This window comes from Ammospiza nelsoni, chromosome 3 (genome assembly GCF_027579445.1).
Source record: "Ammospiza nelsoni isolate bAmmNel1 chromosome 3, bAmmNel1.pri, whole genome shotgun sequence".
NCBI lineage: Eukaryota > Metazoa > Chordata > Aves > Passeriformes > Passerellidae > Ammospiza > Ammospiza nelsoni.
The window spans coordinates 29,023,350-29,044,448 of NC_080635.1; the positions used below are offsets into that span (position 1 = coordinate 29,023,350).

The 21,099-nt window shown below is 40.2% G+C and overlaps 1 protein-coding gene across 2 annotated transcripts in view; it reads left to right on the plus strand.

The window, feature by feature from the left end:
* RBKS (ribokinase) overlaps nucleotides 1-21,099 on the plus strand; it is a 75,668-nt gene that overhangs the window by 22,061 nt on the left and 32,508 nt on the right. For both annotated transcript variants that reach the window (XM_059467427.1, XM_059467429.1), the window contains exons 3-5: nucleotides 3,760-3,823; nucleotides 6,558-6,620; nucleotides 13,740-13,904. In XM_059467427.1, the coding sequence (XP_059323410.1) occupies nucleotides 3,760-3,823; nucleotides 6,558-6,620; nucleotides 13,740-13,904 (292 nt within the window). The remainder of the gene's footprint in view (nucleotides 1-3,759; nucleotides 3,824-6,557; nucleotides 6,621-13,739; nucleotides 13,905-21,099) is intronic.

Consider the following 21,099-nt stretch of genomic DNA (forward strand, 5'->3'; position numbering starts at 1 on the left):
TAGCCTCACAAAATACTATCTCATCTCATAGAAGTCTCATATACAGTCTTACATCTGCGTAAGTTAATGAGATATAAAATTTCTTTCTTAATAAACTAAGAAGAATCTGGCAATAATGAGCTTCTACAATTAAATTATTTTTACTGCAACAAGTAATCTGAAATATTTGGTGGTGCTTTAAGCTGGATTGCCCCTCACACACATACTCTGTGCTCAGTTACATACTTCTGTTTTGGTCATATTTCCCAAAAATTTTTATCTAGTGTGGATGCAAAAATTAGTTCTACAATCTGAAGTTAAGAAAATGGAATCAGTATTAATATTGAAGGGACATTCCGTTGGCGTGTGGCATCCTTTTAGCAGCAGTGTAATTTAGAGGATGTCCTCAACAAGACTGGAGATAGAGGTCTCAGATCAAGTGACAAGGAATTCTTCGTACCTCAGAGCTTTAAAACACAAGAGTCAGTGTTTGGTGAGGGTTTGAGAGAAAGAAAATTATAATGACTTACTGTTATGACTAGAGATGCCACAGAGTGCTGTGGCATTTAATGTAAACATTGTAAAAAATGTTAAAATATTGAGTTTCAGTACTGGAAATGCAAACAGTGTTCTGTTTCCTGCAGGATGTGTCTGCAAGTGGCTTTGTTACTCTGAGTTACCAATGTGTGTCACAGTAGCAGTCAATGTGCTCTGTCCTGTAAAACAATGTACTGATGGAATAGTTACAGAGAAATGTAAAGCATTCCTTTCAGGGTACTAAATGATCTAAGCAAATAAAGTAATTGCTCAGGTTCATACAAGAACACTGTTGCTGTACTGAAAAAATAATTTCAAACTCCCCTAACTATTTTCTTTCTTTTTGTCATGACCATTCCCAAAAAAATCTGTTTGGCATCCTGGAATAAGATGGTGAAGGGACATTGGTCTGAAAGACATTGTATGTGCTGAAAAACATCCTTTACTTCTGACAGACAATTTGGGATGATCTTCACTGGACATTGCTGATATTGCATATAATAAACTCTGCTTAAGCCATGGCTGCATTTGTTTCCTATCTAGAAACAGAAAGTGTTGTATTACCATGTTGTGTAGTCTTTTAAATGATCCATAAGCCAAGTTTTAAGTTAAAGTGCTATAGGCTAAATTTTCACTTCATTGTATGAATATAGCTGTATCTCAGATGCAGGGCAGAGTATGATGGGTATCTTCAATTGTTTTTTTCCTTTTGTATTACTGTCTTATGCTTGTCTTTAGTACCTGCTTAATTCCCTAATGACAAAAAATAGTAAACACTTGAAATAAAAAAAACAACATATAAAATAAATAAAAATTATCAAGAGGTACATGCATTTTGTTGAAAGTAATTTTCAGGTACAGATGAGTTTGATTCTTAAGCTGCTAGAATTCTAGTTGCTATGATGCCAGCTAGCTCCCTAGCTTCATGTGGAAAACATGATCATAAGCAGGGAAAACCCAGACTGAAAAATACTGATGTAATTCCACTTATTCTGATATGTAAACTGTGTGACAATAATCCTTGTACAAATGGCTTTTGTTGTTAAGAATTCAAGAAAGAAGAAATGCTATTTAAGCTCTTAACAGTGTTCTGTGGTCTGCAGACTGAGACATCTATTTTTCTATTTATCCAGTACTCCATCTAGGAGAGTCTGTGCAAAAGCAGAAATTATTTAAAACAATGTTATATAATTTGACATGGTCAGTAAATATGCCTTTAATCTAAACTGAGTCTAATGCCCAATACTCTTGTCTTTCTTGGGGGTAAAGCCTGAATGGAAAAATAAAGTCCTTCAAATGCACTAGCATTAACTGGGTTGGATACTGATGAACTAACATGGAAAAAAGTCTCCAGAGGAAAGTGACCTCCATGGACACCCCTTGGAGGGCTTCCCTTCAGCACTGAGATGTCTTTCTGTGAGCAAAAGTACCATGGCTGATCTCAGCTGCTTTGACAGTTGAACAGTAAGGGATGTCTGTCTGTCAGTCATGCAGGATCCAGAGCTGAAGGAAGGAAGTTTCAGTTGAGCTTCTGGAAGGGGGTTATGAAATATTTTGTTGCTGAATTGACTAAACAGATTGTGAGATTTGTTGTAGAAGAATCATAGTAGCGAGGGAGGGAGAAGGTGATACCATCAGAGCACAGTTGTTAGGGTGTAGAGGTGAGCACAGCTCAGGTTTAAATTGCAGATGGCTGCAGTCATCCAGCCTAAAGCAGTCAGAAGAGGCAGCTTCTGACAACCCGCCCTGTCTGGCAAAGTGGGAGTAGCCAGAAGTACAAATATACTCTAATATGAAAACAATGACTAACACAGTGACCCAAGAAAATGTTGGGTTGTTTGGGGTTTTTTTCCATGTACTAGACCAATGTTCCATCTGGTTAAACTATTCTGACCTTAATTACTGTCCTCCTTTGCTACAAGACTGGGACTATCCTTAATAATGCTTTAGAAAAAACCCTTATAGATGTTGTAGGAAATGGACATTTCAAATCATGGTTATGCAATCAAATACGTGAGGAGAAGGATCATCTATCTGTGACACTTTAAATTTCAGAATTCTGACTCAAAGGGTTAGATTCTTGTGATCACTAGCTGGTACTCGGGCCTTCTCAGCTTTTTGAAGGACTGAACTCATAAATAGACAAATTTTTAACAACAGCCAGTAGAGGCAGCTGCTTTGTGCTGGTAGTAACTGAAGTATACCATTAGCTACGAAGTGCTGTTTTATGAGAAGATGGATAATTGGTTAGGACTCCTCTAGACCCACAACCAGGATCTTGATTTGGCTTCTACTTCTTTTTATCTCTTGCAAAAATACTTTCTGTAGCATTGGTTAGTCTTTGACACTGCTCAGATACACAACTCACTCTTGGAATTGGGAACACATGCTATGCATGCTGAAGACAGGCTGAATGGTGACTCAAAAGCTTTGTTTGCTTTATAAATATATTTTAAATGCTTGCATGGTATTAAGCAAATTAAACTATTTTTTTCTCTCCATGTACCTCATCTCCTTTGTTCAGCTTGTGTAATGTAACAAAAAGGAATTTATATTACTTTGAATAAACAGCAAGCAGAATTGTTTTCAGCTAAAAAGATTAATGGAACTGAAATTACAAGCTTTTTAAGTTGCTATTAAAAAAAACAATAGACCATAGCTTGACTCCTTAACTCAACTTGATCTGCTGTTGCTGGATAATGCAAACAAAAATGTTGAATTTCTAAACAGTACACTTAGTACTGAGAATTGCAGAAATTAGTAATGCTAAATTTATCATTGCTTTCTGTCCCATAGACACAGTTTGATATTTTTCTACCAAGGAAACTTGAGGTAAAAAATTCAAAATACAAACTGCAATTCAGAAAGACACCAGAATTAATGTCAATGCTTTCAATTCAAAGCTGAAAAATTCAGTACATGTCCAGATTTTAAAATCCCCAGAAGTTTCAGTGTCAGAGAAGCACAGGGTTTGTAAAAGGATGAAACTTGAATATTGCAACATGGATATTTGTAATAGAGAAGGAGAAAACTGCAGAACACTGTTCTTATTGTTTGCTAATACTATTAATACATTTTTACCATTATTTCTTATTTATTTTTTCTTGATTAATAATGCAAAGGGCTTCTCAAGAATAAAAGTGTTGTATTTAAATTACAGTAGAGCATTTGGTTGTCTAAAGATAGTCTATTTATCCTCTCACCTTTCTGTAGAGAAAACCCATTATTTTATCTTTTGTACAGGTTGGGAGTGATTCCTTTGGCAATGATTATGTTGCTAATTTGAAGAAGAATGGTATTTCTACAGGTAAAATTTTACTTTATTTTGTATTATTTTTGAATGTCAAAAACTGGTGGTGAAGGATTTATTATTGTTTTACCTTATTAGATATGTTTTACCATTCAGAACTATGAATAACTGTTTTGATGCAGCTGGCAAGAATGAATGAATATGAGAGAGAATATGGGGACTCCTGAAATCAGCTGTACCACTAAAAATAAAATGTAGTGTTATTGCTAAATCTCAGATGATTGCATCATTGCAAGTCACCTGAAGATAGCTTGCTGTTATGCAATTGTTTAGTCTGGCATTAATTATAATAATGCCTAGTGAGAAATTTAAAAATTCATTCTGATTACTCATTCTCAACTTCACATTGTCAGAGGAGGGATGGAGTGGAAATTCAATGGTAAATGCAGTACATTTCACCTTTGCTTTGTGAACCGACCCATGCAGCTGATGTTAGCACACATACACACAAAAATCAATGTTAAAAGGTTTTCAGAAAAATGGAAAATGAGGCATCCACAATATTCTATTATCTTTTACCTTTGTAAAACCAATTCCCTCTCTACTGTGCTCTGCTTAACTATATGATCACTTTTTTGTCTACACCACCCTTGTCTCCTTTGGGGTGGACAAGGATAGACAGATGTAATCACTAAGTGGCAATTCAATATTCTGTTTATCTCTTCTGTTTAATGTGCAGCCACAAGCTTAATCTATTGCATTATTCAAGTCCTGCCTTAAAGACAAAACTATCAGTATTTTGTGGGCTTTTTTAATATGCTTATCAGTGTAGCATCTAAATATTTCACAAATGTATATATAGGTTTATTCATTATGTGTCTTTCAAATTAGGCAAGAAACCAAGCAAGGATGCCATGAAATCAGTGTCTGTTAGTGTACAGTTCTGAATATCCCCAAAGCATGCCTACCTTGTGTCTTTGATGGTGTAAATGAAGCAATTATAATGCATAGCACTAAATGAAAATGCATATGCCACAAAGAACCTTAATGTTTTCTGATTTAAATTATTGATCTTGCAATCTTAACATAAATTTTTAAATAGTCTTTATTGCAACAAATGAAAAGTGTAGGGAAAGTATTCAGAAATTCCATCATATTGCAGTTCATTGATACCTAAGTAGATCAGTTGAAGGGCTGGAATGTTTAGGTCCAAGGTCCCAATTTCTGCTGATTGAGTTGAAAATATCTCAGAATTGTGTTTGATTGTCACCTCCTCCATTGATCAGCCCTGGAGAAAAATAAGATATACTGCTGGCGAGGTTGATCCAGGATCCTAGCTTGTATTCCAAGACCTGGAGGCAAGGGTGATTCAGTGTACTCAGAGGTTTTTTCTCAAGATGGTATTATTTCAGTCATGGGCTTTTTGTCCTGGTTTAATAATTTTCTAGCATATCCCTGTTGTTGTACATAAGGATGCTGGGTACTGGATAAAAATCCTTGGGGTAATGCCAGTTCTGCCAGCTCTCATAACTTGGGTCCTTGTTGTATGTCTTCATGTTGCTCTTCTGTTTCCTAGCATATCAGCACACCCCTTTTCTTTCCAATTCCAATCTGTTTTGTAATTTTCCTCTTTCCCTGTGTTCTTGTCTTCGACAACAAACCAGCTGCCAGTGCTGCTCAGACCATTTAGATCTTTATTGATCTGTTGTTCCTTTTCCTACATTTGAACTGGGCAAATTGCTGCTCATGCTGCAAGAGCATTGAGAGCACAGAAGACACACATTCTCTGCTTTCAGCTCCAGTGTGCAGAGACAGAATTCATGGTGAAAAGAAGCTGTAATTGCAAGGGAAGTCCTGCTCTGACCCTGGTAACTGTGCTAGACAAGGGTACCTCCAGGGCAAGTACCCGCAAGACTTCCACAAAACCAGATGAGCATGATGTAAGGTGTTTTTTCTGCCTTCTTCAAATTGCAGCAGATTGTTAAACTGGCCACAAAGGCACATCTTGAGAAAGAAGCCCACTTTAGCCCAGCATTAAATCCATATTCTACAATGTTAGAACACCAAAGCTCCTTAAACAAAAGGTCCCCAGAATTTGTCTCAAATGGAATAGTAGATTTTTCTCAAATACAGTTTTTGGAGAAGAAAAAAGAAACCCTCAACTTTTTGTCAGTTTTCTGCTACAGTGCTACTGGTTTCTACTACCAATTTCCTATCATTGGTTGGTATTTGACAAATTTGCTGTCAGCTGAAAACAGGTTCTTATAGTAGGAAACATGGAACAATCTTTCTAACAGACAGTGCTGCCAGCATGGTATTAATTTTTCTGAATAATAATCCAAAGAGGATACAATGTAACCCCACCACTGCCTTTATAGCATTAGTTAATATTGCTACTGAAATGCAAATCTACACAAAATGAGATGCTGGGTTGTTTTAGTATTTTTGTTTTCTTTAGCCTTGACTCTATTGTTTCATTGGATAAAAGAAATATTTCCAAGTAGGAGTAGAGTGCTTGAGAAGGCTGTATAAATAACATGCTTTCTCTAATGCAGAGATGTAGCCAAATTAAAGAATGTTGGACTCATATTTCGTTTTGTGGGTGTAAATTAACACTTTTTGTTGTTGTTAGCTTCTCTGGCATTGTTGCACATGAAAGAGTAATTAGCATTTTTAAATTGCTGGAGGTTATGGGTTCATTTTAGATTTAATTCAATTAAACTGCGTCACATGCTATTGGTTGAAAGTAATGTATTGAACTAGTGCATGCTCTAACTTTTCCCTTTCTTAGCATTTGTAGGTCAAACTACAGATGCTGCTACTGGAACTGCTTCAATAATTGTCAACAGTGAAGGTACATATTTCTGCTCTGAATTGTCCTCTTTGTTCTGCCTTTTCAGCCATAAAAGAAACCTTTGACTTGTCACTGTTAATTGTGGATTTTTTTTCCTACATTTTTCTTTTTTTTCCAAGATTTTATTCACACTTTATTGCACTTCTGTTTATTGCAGGCAGAGTAGAATTTAGTGCCTAAAAGCAGCAGAATCAGATGCTTAAATTTGCAGTGTGATAGCCATATTTCCATCAGCCAGCTGAGCTATCTAGTTTTACTTTCCTGAGCATGCAGTGTATTAGAAGGTTAAAGGTCTCCTTTTCCACTACAAATTACCCAGTACTTTTACTGTAAAATTATTAAGGTTGCAAAAGACCTTTAAGATTATGGAGTCCAACCATTAACCCAGCAGTGCCAAGTCTACCACTAAACCTAAAAGTGCCACATCTACATGTCTTTTCACCACCTCTAGGGTTGGTAGCTCAGCTGCTTCCCTGTGCATCCTATTCCAGTGCTTGACAACCCTTTTAGTGAAGAAATTTTTTCTAATATTCAATCTAAGTCTCCCCGGTACAACTTGAGGCCATTTCCTCTGGTCTTATGAGGGAAAGGTTTGCCTCCTCAGGACACCAAGTGAGTCATTATGCTCTCAATCAGGAAAAGGACTTGTCTTCAGTATAAGCAGAAATATTTCTGTTAATCTTGTAATTTTACCACAAATCTTGATTCCAAGTTGCATCTGCAGTGATGAGTACACAGTGAAATGGCATTTTTTTCCATGCTAGTTTTCCTTAGCCTATGCCTTTGCTCTTATATTGCAGAGGAAGAAATAAAGATTTGGCTTGTTTTCATATTTTTTGTTAAGACTGCTAAACTATCCTCAGAAAACTTTATATCTTTTCCTCAAGCATAATTTAATCAGCCAGCTGATCAACCTAGTTTTATATTGTCCTGAACACACAGTATATTAGAAGGTTAAAGTTCTCCTTTCATACTATGACTTACCCATCACTTTTACTATAAAATCATAGGTTGGAAAAGACCTTTGAGATCACTGTGTCCAACCATTAACCCAGCAGTGCCAAATCCCCCCATAAACCACCTACCTAACTGCCACATCTACATGTCTTTTCAAGCTATTTCCTCAAGCAATTGACACCTTAAAAAAAGTGTGTCTGGATCAAAATGTGGAGCTCAAGACTGATAATGTTTATGCAAACATAACAAATTAAGTGTGATTGGATTAGTTCACTTCTGGAGTTGCTAAGAGGCTTCATTTGAACAGTTACCACAGCTTAGCTGACACATCAACTTACCAAGCTTCTATGTAATCTGATGGTTGTACATTGGGCTACAGCTCAAAATGGGAAAGGAAACATAACTATTTACTCACGCAGCAAAACCGGGAAGGAACTGTGACTAAAGGCAAGCCTACACAGGAATATTCAGGAAAATTAGGCAAATTAGTTGGAGATGTGAGTTTAATTTTCCCTAAGTAAGATTAATCCAAGCTTTGCATGACAGCTCTAAGTCAGAAATAAGGTAAATAACACTAATACATTGGATAACCTGGATACTGCCTGTTAACTTCCACCTCCTTTTCTGGGTTTGGATCAGCAGGTAGATTACACAGCAACTCTTGACACTTCTTAGGCTGCCTACAGTCACTATGGCCATTGTAAACAGGAGGGACAGTGGGAATCCAGTAGTGTTCCTGGGCATCACTGTTTTGTACATGTCTTGCACTAGGCTTGCTGTCCAGACTAGTAGAATAAGAACCAGTCTTATAATTTCCCAATTCATATGCATGGCCAGCTGAGATAAAAACAGTCTAAACTTGAATGAACAGAGGATGACCTGTTAAAATTTTACCACCAATAATTTTTCCAAAGGATAAGGAACAAAACAATCTAGTGGATGTAAAACCTTTATTAGCACCAGGAAAGGGACGTGGATGTTTGGGGCCATGAGGTTCACAGTGGGCTATCTTACATGTTAGTGTCAGTGTGAAGGGTATATGACAGTCTTGTGATTCACATAGTGACATGAATAATGCATAAAGTCATGTAGTTTGTGCCTCTGAGTAACTGAAAAATCATATGCTAAGTTAGCACTGGCCTCAAATTTAATTTAAAATCTAGTAGAAGAGCAAACCTGGTCAGAACTATGCTCTAAAGCAAACAGATGCACAGAATTGGTAATGGTTCTCGTTGTTACTTCTCTCAAAAACCATCTGGCGCCTGAATTGAGTAAATTGCAGTAAAATAGCAGTACTTATGTGCTTTGCTGTTGCAAGAGACATTTTCTTTTTTTTTTTTCTGTAGAAACCTAGGTGATTTGACCTAAGCAGGCTTTACAGCAGTTTTCAAAGGGCTTGTCTACACATGCATGTTTTACTGCAGTGGCTGTGCTGGCATAGCTGAAACACCACAGCACTCAATGGACTGATGTAAAGTAGTTTCTGCTCGTTCAAATTGTACCTGAAAGGGAAGCATTTGAAGTTGGGGTTGGTGATGCTGTTTTGTGTTAAGATGAGGGACAAATAAAAACCATAGCTATCATCTCTTTAAATTGACAAGTTTTCACTGCTGTATTGTTACACACCTAACCTTCCCTTCTTACCAATTCTTTACATGTACTGATACTTGGGAAAAATACCAACCCAAACCAGCTGAGAAAAATCACAAGGAGAAATAGGACATATAAAGGTAGAGGGTATATGATGCTCTGATGTATGAGAGAAGGCAGAGCAAAGAAAAGCTGTAGAGATCAGAGTCAGATGAGGCTCTGAAGGAAATCTTCCCTGATGTTACCTCTGTCTGTCTAACTGGCACTGCAGAATTTCTTGGAAGTTTTTGGCTGGTTACAGAATTGCACAGGTATAACTCACCCACTATTGTAATTGGCAAAGTGCAAAAAATGGGAAAATATTAGGCACATTTGATAATCTCAAAGTTGATTATATTCTGGGACAATACAGTATAGTTTCAATAAAGATAGAGAGGTTCAATCTCTGTTTTAATGCAGAATGGTAGAGAGGTGTTTAACGAGTTTATAGAGCTGCACTGAAAAATGTGCAGCCCACAGATGCTGCAAAGACCTCTGGGCTGGTCTCAGAAAGCTGTGCAGAAATATTTCTGGGATCTTGTGTTCCTTTCAGTTGTTCTCTTTTATGCTGCTGCCTTTTCAGAAAATTTTGATTTGACTAAACACAAGTATACCAGGATCTTGTATATCCAAATCTGTACTTTCTCTCTTAAGGATAAAAGCTGATACATCCAGCTGCTTTTCTTAACATTTTCTTTGAGGTACATCACAGACCCAAGGTTTTGTTTCCCCTTTCAGTCTGCCCTCTTGCCACTAGCTCTGTCACTTAGCACACCTTCTGCTAGCAATGTGATATTGGATGGTAAGAGCTCCATAAAGTGATGATGTACTTTTACACAAACATGTAGTGAGGGAAAAACCCTCTTTGTGGATAATTTTTTACATGATTAACTCTGAAGGTTATTGCAGCTTTGTCCATATCTGGTACTGACTGCTGATGGAACCATTATGTTGGCCTAACTGGAGTAGAGGTTTGAACAAGTCTAGCAACATTCATATTCATATTCCGAGCAAAAATTCAGTGGAGGCACAACAGAGTTTGGCAAGTCATGATTAAAATTCTCTTGATTATTGCAAGTTAGGACTTGGAGCTCACCTACACAGAACACTGCATGATGACCCTCACTTGAGACAGGCATTGTGCTGACTTTATCATAAAGTTATTAATCATTCATGAACAGTGAATAGACATTATTTTGTAAGTTGAGTGTACCTTTGGTACCAAAGCACTACTAGTAAAAAAAACATTCAAAATATATATTTAGGTATGGCTAAGTAAATAAGGCAAACTTAGAGTACATATGCCAACTTGTTTTTATTATGATTTCCACAGAGGAAAATCTTTGGTGTGAACCTTCAGGTTTATGAAGAAATTTCACCTGAATTTTAAAGACTTTCTACATATTGACTTTCTTTATTAACTTGAATATTTTATGTGCGAGACTCTTCAATATTTCTTTTAAGTCATTGCCTAGAAATTAGGATACCATAACACACCCCAAACCCACCCTCATATTCATGAACTATGTGATTTGGCAGCACATGTTTTTCTTGTAACATTCTTTTCTGATCACAAATATAATTTTCTTCTGTGTGAATTATTAAGCACAAGCTTTGCAACCATTGTTACAATCACACTGTTTGATCTGTTTGATATTTTGATTCATTCTAAGCACTACTGATGGTTTTTAGGCTTGTGATCCAGTTTTAAAGATATTTATTGCACTGTGGTGTTTACTGATTTGACCTTTGATTTTTCCACTGGCACTTCTCATCTGATGTCATCTATAAGATGACCCATGTAAAAAAAAGTCTGGCTTGAGTTATCCATCTTTCTGAGAACTGGCAGTAGCACTTTTGGAAGCCCAACTTAGAACAGTTTTTATGTATGCGGCATTTATCCTGACTGGACCCAGTCCCCATCTGGTGTAAGCCTGTGCAAGCTTATCGGTTTCATTTAGCTGTTACAGCTTATAGCAAGTGTGAAAGTGGCCCTTAATATTCTAGCTGATGTCTGCAAAACTCAAAGTTATATAGATGTTCCAATCAAAACTGATATTTTTAGTCTAAGAAAAGAGATTTTAGAATTAACAGTAATGCAGTAAATACATTATTCTCATTCTTGGTGTGGGTAATGTTTTACCTCACTGGAGTAGTTTTAGAAGTTAGGTCTACAGTTTAAGGCTTCACCCAGGGTTAACAGAGATACACAGACTTTTCTGGACAATAGTTTATCTCATCCTCAAACAGACATATAAGATATATAAGACTAAAAAAACCTCTGAAAATATTTGTCTCTTCTCCTTGTTGAAGGAACATAGAAAAACAATTTTTCAAAATTAATTTTCTTAGAGGTTTCTAGTGTGTAGGATTTTTTTTTAACTTAAAAATTATTTTATGTTGGACAAGATGAATCTCACCCCTCTTTGCCATCTGTCTTTAACTCTGTTGTCCCTGATGCTGAGTTCCCATCTGATTTCCCTGGCAAGAAATAATTTCTTTCAACAAAATGGTTGCTGTTAATGCAAAATTTTGTATTAATTGTGAGTGCATGGGTCCAGATTCTGCCTTCATGCACCCCAGTGCAAGTTTGTGGTGATTGCTATCATTCAGTAAGTCTGGTATACATAGCTAAGAACAGAATGGGGTGAGGGGGGTTTTCCTCCAGCTTGGGTTTAGTCTGTCTGGACTGTTGCACCGCAGTAGGTGCTGCATCTCCCTGGCAGGTTTGAAAGCAGTCTCTAAGTCTCTGACCTTTTGTAGTTAGGAAGAAAACCTTCAGACTATGATCCAGTGTAGCACAGTCTACCTTGAATTTGTACATATGGGTTTGAGCAAACAGCCCTCCTTACTGCCTTGGGCCATTAGCTCCAAAGTCTGATAATAATATACATGTCAGTACAGCTAAACAGTTCAGCAGGATAATGCAGCAAGACATGTGAATAGAGTCTGAGACTCTAGGAAGCACAGAGGCCAGGCAGAAATGAAAGAGATTCTTGTTCCACTGATTCTGTCTTTTACTGCTTGCACTGCTGCACCCTAAAGCTATCAAAATATACGCTCCGCAAAATAGGCACAATTTGCCTTAGAATATTTCCCCAACAGGATTCAGATATCTTTGGTAACATTTACGTGTTGCAGAAGGTTTTTTGTGTTGTTTGCTTTTGTTTTTTATCCAAGATGCCCATCATTGTCTGTTGAAAAGCAGGGCGTTGGCTTTTAAGTGCTGAGGTTTTGCTTTTCATATGCAGCTGTTCTGTACCAAACCATTGACAGCAGAATTGCTTTGGAAAGCTTGGGTCCCTCCCTCTGAGATCACTATATTATTCTTTCCATTGTCCTGCTTTCTTTTTGGAATGTATTTAGGGAGAGAAGCTTTGCATGTTCTTAGTCAAAGGACTTTGAAGTCACATTCAACAAAAATAATGTATTAAAAGCATAAATATTTATTTGCAGAGTAATTCCGTTCATTACAGAATTGGTAGCCTTTAATGATTGACAGTCCTTAAAGGAATCTTCAGCGGGGGCGGGCTGAGCCTGTAAATCAAGGAACAACTGACTTATTGAAGTTAATACCTGAGTGATTAATAATAAATTTTAATTGGAAGGCACCCATGCCTGAAGGTCTCTAAGTGTTGTAATAGAGATTAAAAAAAAAAAGAAATTGCAATAAAAGAAGGTGATTTGTGTGTCTAAAGAAAAACAAAAGAATATTTGGAACCTACGTAAATGAACCTCACCTAACTGTAAAACAAACTACAAGAATAAAAAGGATCTTAGATGTGCTTTGAGACATTGCCATGCTTCCACACGCACAGCTTTGTTTAGATTATTCTTCTGGCCACCTGTAAGAGCAGAAGAAGCTGTTGCCCACCTTTTTTACTCACTTCTCATAAAACTTTCCTAAGACACAGGCATCACCTTTCTGGGCTTTGGTGACATGCTGGTTCTGGTTTTCATGATGATGAGGAGCACTAACTTGAAATATTTCAGGTAAATGGTGTAAGCCTGCTTCTCTGAAATCTAAAGAACATGCATAATTTTCTTAGCTGTGTGAAATACTTTTTGTTCCCAGCTGATGGGAAAATTAAAATTTTTATGCCATTTTTGGCATATGAATTCAGTAATCACATTGATGCTTTTCTCTTCCAAATGCTACTGGAATATTTTAGGAAGATGCAAATATCACCCTCAGCGTGTATCCACCATCTCTACTGTGACTAGTGCAGTGCTTCTTTAGAGTTCACAGAAGACACCAAAATAAGACTGTGGAATGCCCAAATATGATCTTTCCCAAAGGAATTTATATTGTGTTTATTGTGCAGTATTAGTTCATTAGTACCTCAGTCTTTTTTATTATCCTCTGAAATATTTGTATATTTGAAAATGTCAGCAATGCATACAATTTTAATGGGTTTTTTTGGGAAGTAAATTGAAATACTCCTCTGAAATGTATTGTAAAAAGTGAAAGGAATTGTTTTACGTACTTTATTGTCAAAGTTAAAGTTAAAAAACACAATATCTTCTCTTTAGGACAGAATGTTATTGTCATAGTCCCAGGAGCCAACCTGCTTTTAAATTTTGAAGACCTGAAGAGGGCTTCTGATGTCATCTGTAAGGCCAAAGTGGTTGTTTGCCAGCTAGAAATAACCCCTGCTGTTTCTCTTGAAGCTCTGAAAATGGCACGTGCCAGTGGAGGTAATTTAACATAAGCCATTCTTTCTCTTTCATTTGTGCTACATGAAAAATACTCTTTATCATGCTTTCTAAATAAAGATCCTGTAGTCTGTTCTGGTTTCTGTCATATTAGTTTTATTTAGAATTGAAACAATAGCCAACAAATTCATGCTATGCTAACGAGAACTGAATTCACTTTAAAAATTTTGCAGTGTTAACCTTGGATAGCAAATCAACTCCTACCCTTATAATCTCCCTGTATATGTCTGGTGCTGCCTTTCCTCCTGTTTTCATGCTGTGACTAAATACAGTATAATGTTGGTAGGTCAGGCACTATGGGCCTGACTCTGCTATGATTCCAGAGCAGAACAGGCATAATGAATGCAAGTCAGTAAAGTTCCCCACACAGGAAAGTGAATAAAATTACTTCAAAACCAGACTTATGCCCTTGTTCTGCCAGCATAGAGTAGGTATGGCTGTGGTTTTTTGTATAGTAGTTGACATCCTTAAAATTAAAAAATAAAAAGCTTTTGTTTCCTAACCAAAACTCTTGTGTGACTGGGCATGATGCCATGGCATAGACACAGTCATGGTCTGTGAAATTATTAGAAAATTGTTACTGTACTGTACTTTTAAATGTAGGGCATTGTTCCTGCAGTGTAGCATATACGTAGATGAAAGCTGATATTTTGCTTGAACAGGATGGGGTTTCATTACCAACATAATGTTTTTGTTGTTTAAGTGCCTGTAATGCTTTCAGTTACTCAAGCACAATTACCACAGTATTTGAACACTAAGTAAATAATTATGCAAGAGAGGCATCTATATGAGATTTAAAAAATGTTTTCCCCTTCTATCCAGAAGATCGGGCTGGGAGAAGACAGCTCATAGCATAGTCAGTCATGCAGCAGATCAGGGATGCAACTGGGATCAGACTGCAACTGGGATTACTATTTTCTTGAAGCTGAGCCCGGGATAGCTCCAGTAGATCATGGCATACTGGAACTGTAGGCTCTTCAGTTCACCTTCTGCACCATGACCTGTTGTGCACCTGTTGTACTATATTTCTGTCATTACCTTTTATGAAAATGGCTAACAACATTTTAATCCAATGGTTAATGGACTCTCGTTGAATAATTAATCAATATTCATGACTTATCTTGTCCATTTCTAACTCTATGAACAGTTTTGGCAAGATGCTCCACACTTTTGTCACCCTCCTATGGCAAGATGCCAGCCCATGACAGAAGAAAAGATAAGATTTTTAAAAGCAATTGAGAAAAATTCAAACCTGATACACAGAACAGACATGCAATCACTTAGCAACTGTAGACAGCACAATATATCAAGAAAAGATAGTAGTTAACTGTGGGCCAGCTGTAGTTCTGTGCTGTCAGTGTGTTATCATTGTGCAGCTCTTCTGTCAGGGAAGTTTGGTTGCTTCTGCTTTAAAACAATAGGCTACACATGTTCAAATGTCATGTGCCATCAAATCTAAGTAAACAGCTGAGTTTGTAGCGCTGTAAAAACCTATCTGTAGCCAACAGTAAATTGTTAATTTCTCTTCTTTTAGCTTGTAATACCCTCATGTATTATGTAGCACTTCATGTTAGAATGTTCACTTGACTATTTTTGTGTAAAACAGATGCATACCCAGATGCCTCAAACCTCTGTTTCGATGAGGGTTTTTTGCTTGTTTTTCTTCATTCTTACTGAAAGAAATAAACAAAAGAGAGAAAGAATATGGAGACACAAGCAAGAACTCTTTGCTTCTCTTCAGTGAATGTCATCTGGATCTGTAAGCTGGAGAGGGGCATCTCATCATATTATGTACATGTCATGACATCTTCTCATTGTGGCACTGATGGATGGAAGGAAGGAAGGAAGTGGCGGAAGGAAGGAAGTGGCGGAAGGAAGGAAGTGGCGGAAGGAAGTGGCGGAAGGAAGGAAGTGGCGGAAGGAAGGAAGTGGCGGAAGGAAGTGGCGGAAGGAAGGAAGTGGCGGAAGGAAGGAAGTGGCGGAAGGAAGGAATGAAGTGGCGGAAGGAAGGAAGGAAGTGGCGGAAGGAAGTGGCGGAAGGAAGTGGCGGAAGGAAGGAAGGAAGTGGAGGAAGGAAGGAAGGAAGGAAGGAAGGAAGGAAGGAAGGAAGGAAGGAAGGAAGGAAGGAAGGAAGGAAGGAAGGAAGGAAGGAAGGAAGGAAGGAAGGAAGGAAGGAAGGAAGGAAGGAAGGAAGGAAGGAAGGAAGTGGCGGAAGGAAGGAAGTGGCGGAAGGAAGTGGCGGAAGGAAGTGGCGGAAGGAAGGAAGGAAGTGGCGGAAGGAAGTGGCGGAAGGAAGTGGCGGAAGGAAGGAAGTGGCGGAAGTGGCGGAAGTGGCGGAAGTGGCGGAAGTGGCGGAAGGAAGGAAGGAAGGAAGGAAGGAAGGAAGGAAGTGGCGGAAGGAAGTGGCGGAAGGAAGGAAGGAAGTGGCGGAAGGAAGGAAGGAAGTGGCGGAAGGAAGGAAGTGGCGGAAGGAAGGAAGTGGCGGAAGGAAGTGGCGGAAGGAAGTGGCGGAAGGAAGTGGCGGAAGGAAGGAAGGAAGGAAGTGGCGGAAGGAAGTGGCGGAAGGAAGTGGCGGAAGGAAGTGGCGGAAGGAAGTGGCGGAAGGAAGTGGCGGAAGGAAGTGGCGGAAGGAAGTGGCGGAAGGAAGGAAGTGGCGGAAGGAAGGAAGTGGCGGAAGGAAGGAAGGAAGGAAGGAAGGAAGGAAGTGGCGGAAGGAAGGAAGGAAGTGGCGGAAGGAAGGAAGGAAGTGGCGGAAGGAAGGAAGTGGCGGAAGGAAGGAAGTGGCGGAAGGAAGGAAGTGGCGGAAGGAAGGAAGTGGCGGAAGGAAGTGGCGGAAGGAAGTGGCGGAAGGAAGTGGCGGAAGGAAGTGGCGGAAGGAAGGAAGGAAGGAAGGAAGGAAGGAAGGAAGGAAGGAAGGAAGGAAGTGGCGGAAGGAAGGAAGTGGCGGAAGGAAGTGGCGGAAGGAAGTGGCGGAAGGAAGTGGCGGAAGGAAGTGGCGGAAGGAAGGAAGGAAGGAAGGAAGGAAGGAAGGAAGGAAGGAAGGAAGGAAGGAAGGAAGGAAGTGGCGGAAGGAAGTGGCGGAAGGAAGTGGCGGAAGGAAGGAAGGAAGGAAGGAAGGAAGGAAGGAAGGAAGGAAGGAAGGAAGGAAGGAAGGAAGGAAGGAAGGAAGGAAGGAAGGAAGGAAGGAAGGAAGGAAGGAAGGAAGGAAGGAAGGAAGGAAGGAAGTGGCGGAAGGAAGTGGCGGAAGGAAGGAAGTGGCGGAAGGAAGGAAGGAAGGAAGGAAGGAAGGAAGGAAGGAAGGAAGGAAGGAAGTGGCGGAAGGAAGTGGCGGAAGGAAGTGGCGGAAGGAAGTGGCGGAAGGAAGTGGCGGAAGGAAGGAAGGAAGGAAGGAAGGAAGGAAGGAAGGAAGGAAGGAAGGAAGGAAGGAAGGAAGGAAGGAAGGAAGGAAGGAAGGAAGGAAGGAAGGAAGGAAGGAAGGAAGGAAGGAAGGAAGGAAGGAAGGAAGGAAGGAAGGAAGTGGCGGAAGGAAGGAAGTGGCGGAAGGAAGTGGCGGAAGGAAGGAAGTGGCGGAAGGAAGTGGCGGAAGGAAGGAAGTGGCGGAAGGAAGGAAGTGGCGGAAGGAAGGAAGTGGCGGAAGGAAGGAAGGAAGGAAGGAAGGAAGGAAGGAAGGAAGGAAGGAAGGAAGGAAGGAAGGAAGGAAGGAAGGAAGGAAGGAAGGAAGGAAGGAAGGAAGTGGCGGAAGGAAGGAAGTGGCGGAAGGAAGGAAGTGGCGGAAGGAAGGAAGGAAGGAAGGAAGGAAGGAAGGAAGGAAGGAAGGAAGGAAGGAAGGAAGTGGCGGAAGGAAGGAAGTGGCGGAAGGAAGGAAGGAAGGAAGTGGCGGAAGGAAGGAAGGAAGGAAGGAAGGAAGGAAGGAAGGAAGGAAGGAAGGAAGGAAGTGGCGGAAGGAAGTGGCGGAAGGAAGGAAGGAAGTGGCGGAAGGAAGGAAGTGGCGGAAGGAAGGAAGTGGCGGAAGGAAGGAAGGAAGGAAGGAAGGAAGGAAGGAAGGAAGGAAGGAAGGAAGGAAGGAAGGAAGGAAGGAAGGAAGGAAGGAAGGAAGGAAGGAAGGAAGGAAGGAAGGAAGGAAGGAAGTGGCGGAAGGAAGGAAGGAAGGAAGTGGCGGAAGGAAGGAAGTGGCGGAAGGAAGTGGCGGAAGGAAGTGGCGGAAGGAAGGAAGGAAGGAAGTGGCGGAAGGAAGTGGCGGAAGGAAGTGGCGGAAGGAAGTGGCGGAAGGAAGTGGCGGAAGGAAGTGGCGGAAGGAAGTGGCGGAAGGAAGGAAGGAAGGAAGGAAGGAAGGAAGGAAGGAAGGAAGGAAGTGGCGGAAGGAAGTGGCGGAAGGAAGTGGCGGAAGGAAGTGGCGGAAGTGGCGGAAGTGGCGGAAGTGGCGGAAGTGGCGGAAGTGGCGGAAGGAAGGAAGGAAGGAAGGAAGGAAGGAAGGAAGGAAGGAAGGAAGTGGCGGAAGGAAGGAAGGAAGTGGCGGAAGGAAGGAAGGAAGTGGCGGAAGGAAGTGGCGGAAGGAAGTGGCGGAAGGAAGGAAGTGGCGGAAGGAAGTGGCGGAAGGAAGTGGCGGAAGGAAGTGGCGGAAGGAAGGAAGGAAGGAAGGAAGGAAGGAAGGAAGGAAGGAAGGAAGGAAGGAAGGAAGGAAGGAAGGAAGGAAGGAAGGAAGGAAGGAAGGGTTGTGAATAACTATATGAAGTGGGTATAAATTGTAGTGGAAATGTGACTAGACAAATAAAGTTTTGTAGTGGTCAATGGTGAGAAGCTGCTGCTGCCTCCAAAAGTCTGGTTTTGGACTTCTCTAATGATAGACTCCATAAAAGATGGCTGATAATGCCCAGCATATTAATACTGTAGTGAAAAATGATCTGGAAGTCCCTCAGTTAAAGGTTCCATGTCACTTGCAAGAAAGAGATCTATTTTTCAGATGCTTCAAGCTTTTAATCTTGGGCTACAAGTTTTCATAACAGCTGTTTGTCTGTGGTTAAACTCTTCGCGATTTCTGCCAAAGCACTGTGGTTGCAGAAACCAGGCAATGGAAAATGCCTCCCACCCTACCCTAGCTTTTGAATTATGAATACCAGCTACCCTAAAATTTACTTTAGACTTGATAGCAAGGCAGCTTTCTTTTAAAGATAAGCCTCCACAATGGTATGGAAACCTGCCTGATTTTAACTGTATTTTCAACTTTTGGAAAATAAGTACCTTTCACACAGACATCAGAAAATTGTTAAGAGCTTCACAGCTACCTTCCCCTGAGCATCAGTCCATACAGGTACTTGTCCTTTTGGGCAGCATGAGTTCCAGTGTAATTCCTGAATCTGGTTTTAGGCAACTTCTTTTATACTGTTAAGGATCTTTTGTATGCCCAGGAAGCACAGAGCAGCAGCTTCCTCAATTTCAATGCAGAAGACAAAAAGCTAGATGGAAATGCTGGTGATGGAGAGTTGATTTCAGGCAAAGGAAATATAGGAGAGATTTACTTGATTTTTGGGCGTGGCAGAGGAAGAAAGAAAGGAGAAGGTGAAAGAGGAACAAAATTGGAAGAGAGATTAGGATTTGTTGAATAGATATTGGAAAATGGAGGTAGAGTCAGGGAGGAGGCTGTGGGCACTGGAAGTGGGAACAGGAATTGTGGGCCATAAAGAGAGCAGATGTGGTGAAAGTTGAGTGAAAGAGGTTATAATTGCATAGTTCCTATGCAAGGAGGCATAAAGAATAAAAACCCATTGAGGAGAATGGATCTTGGCAAAGGGAGAGAAGTGACAAGCTCGAGGAGTAGTCCTATAGGAATCTCATAAACACAAAGCCAAGTACAAGTTGCTGCACCTGGATGGAGCAGCCCTGGTATCAACACAGGCTGGGGGATGATCAAGAGCAGCCCTGGGGACAAGAACTTGGGGGTGCTGCTGGGTGAGAGGCTGGACATGAGCTGGAAATGTGCCCTCACTGCCCAGAAAGCCAAACCTGTTCTGGACTGCAGCCAAAGCAGCGTGGGCAGCAGGGCCAGGGAGGGGATTCTGCACCTCTGCTCTGCTGAGACCCACCTGGAACCCTGCATCCAGCTCAGGAGAGACATGGACCTGCTGGAGAGAGCCCAAAGGAGGCCACCAAGATGCTTAGAAGGATGGAACACCTCTCCTGTGAGGAAAGGCAGTTTGTTCAGCCTTGAAAAGTCTTAGTGGTGACCTAGTTGCAGCTTTCCAGTAGCTGAAGGGAGCCTACAAGAAAGATGAAGGTAAACTTTTTACAAAGCATGCATGAACAGGACAAGCGGCAATGGTCATCCAACCCAGGCCATTCTATGATTCTGTGATTCTGTGAAAGAATTTCAGCAGAAAATAAGTTCCTCAGGATGACCAAACAGATTATCCTGTTCAAAAGCCATGCTCTTCTTCACAACCTGAAAGGGGATCTTAGGGTTCCACTATCTACCCCATGCTCAGCAGATAGTAAATATGGGAGAAAACTAATAGTAGTATATTACGTTGTGCTCATGATCAGTCTGTATTACCTAAAACCCAAGTTGGAACACTTCCAGTGCTGCTCCTGACCCATGAACATGTCAGTATGATACCACATGACAGTTTGTTTTCCAGTATGTGCTGGTTTTTGTTTTACCTAGGGAAGTATACCTTAAAGTTTTATGTTTAAGATGACTTCATTAGTGTTGCAGTTAAGAAAATAGGAAATGCAAGAGTTAAGGTTGCCTGTGAAACCTTAATTTGTCTCCTTTCTGCATATGTATTATGTTGCAGTGTTTAATTATGTGATCACATGCTGTTTTTCAGTGGTATGTGATCATATAATTAAAGAGTTTATTATAATACATACTGTATTGTAATAATTTAGGGGAGCCACATTAAGATTTCATTGGAATTCCTAATCCTGGCATTTTCTGACTTCTGAGTAAAAGTCTTTGTCACTTTAATACTGTTTTTAAAGAGGCAGGTAGAGAGGCATGATACAGTTATGCAGTCAAAGGCTAAAACTTTCTAAGTGTCAATCACTAAACTTCTTGGTACTCAGATTTCAGAAGACTCTGTGCATCTTTGTGTGTTGGGGCATTAACTGGGATTCAGAGATGTTCAGGGTGTCTGACTAGTACATGCTATAGCTTACAGTCTAAATATGTGTTAGGACT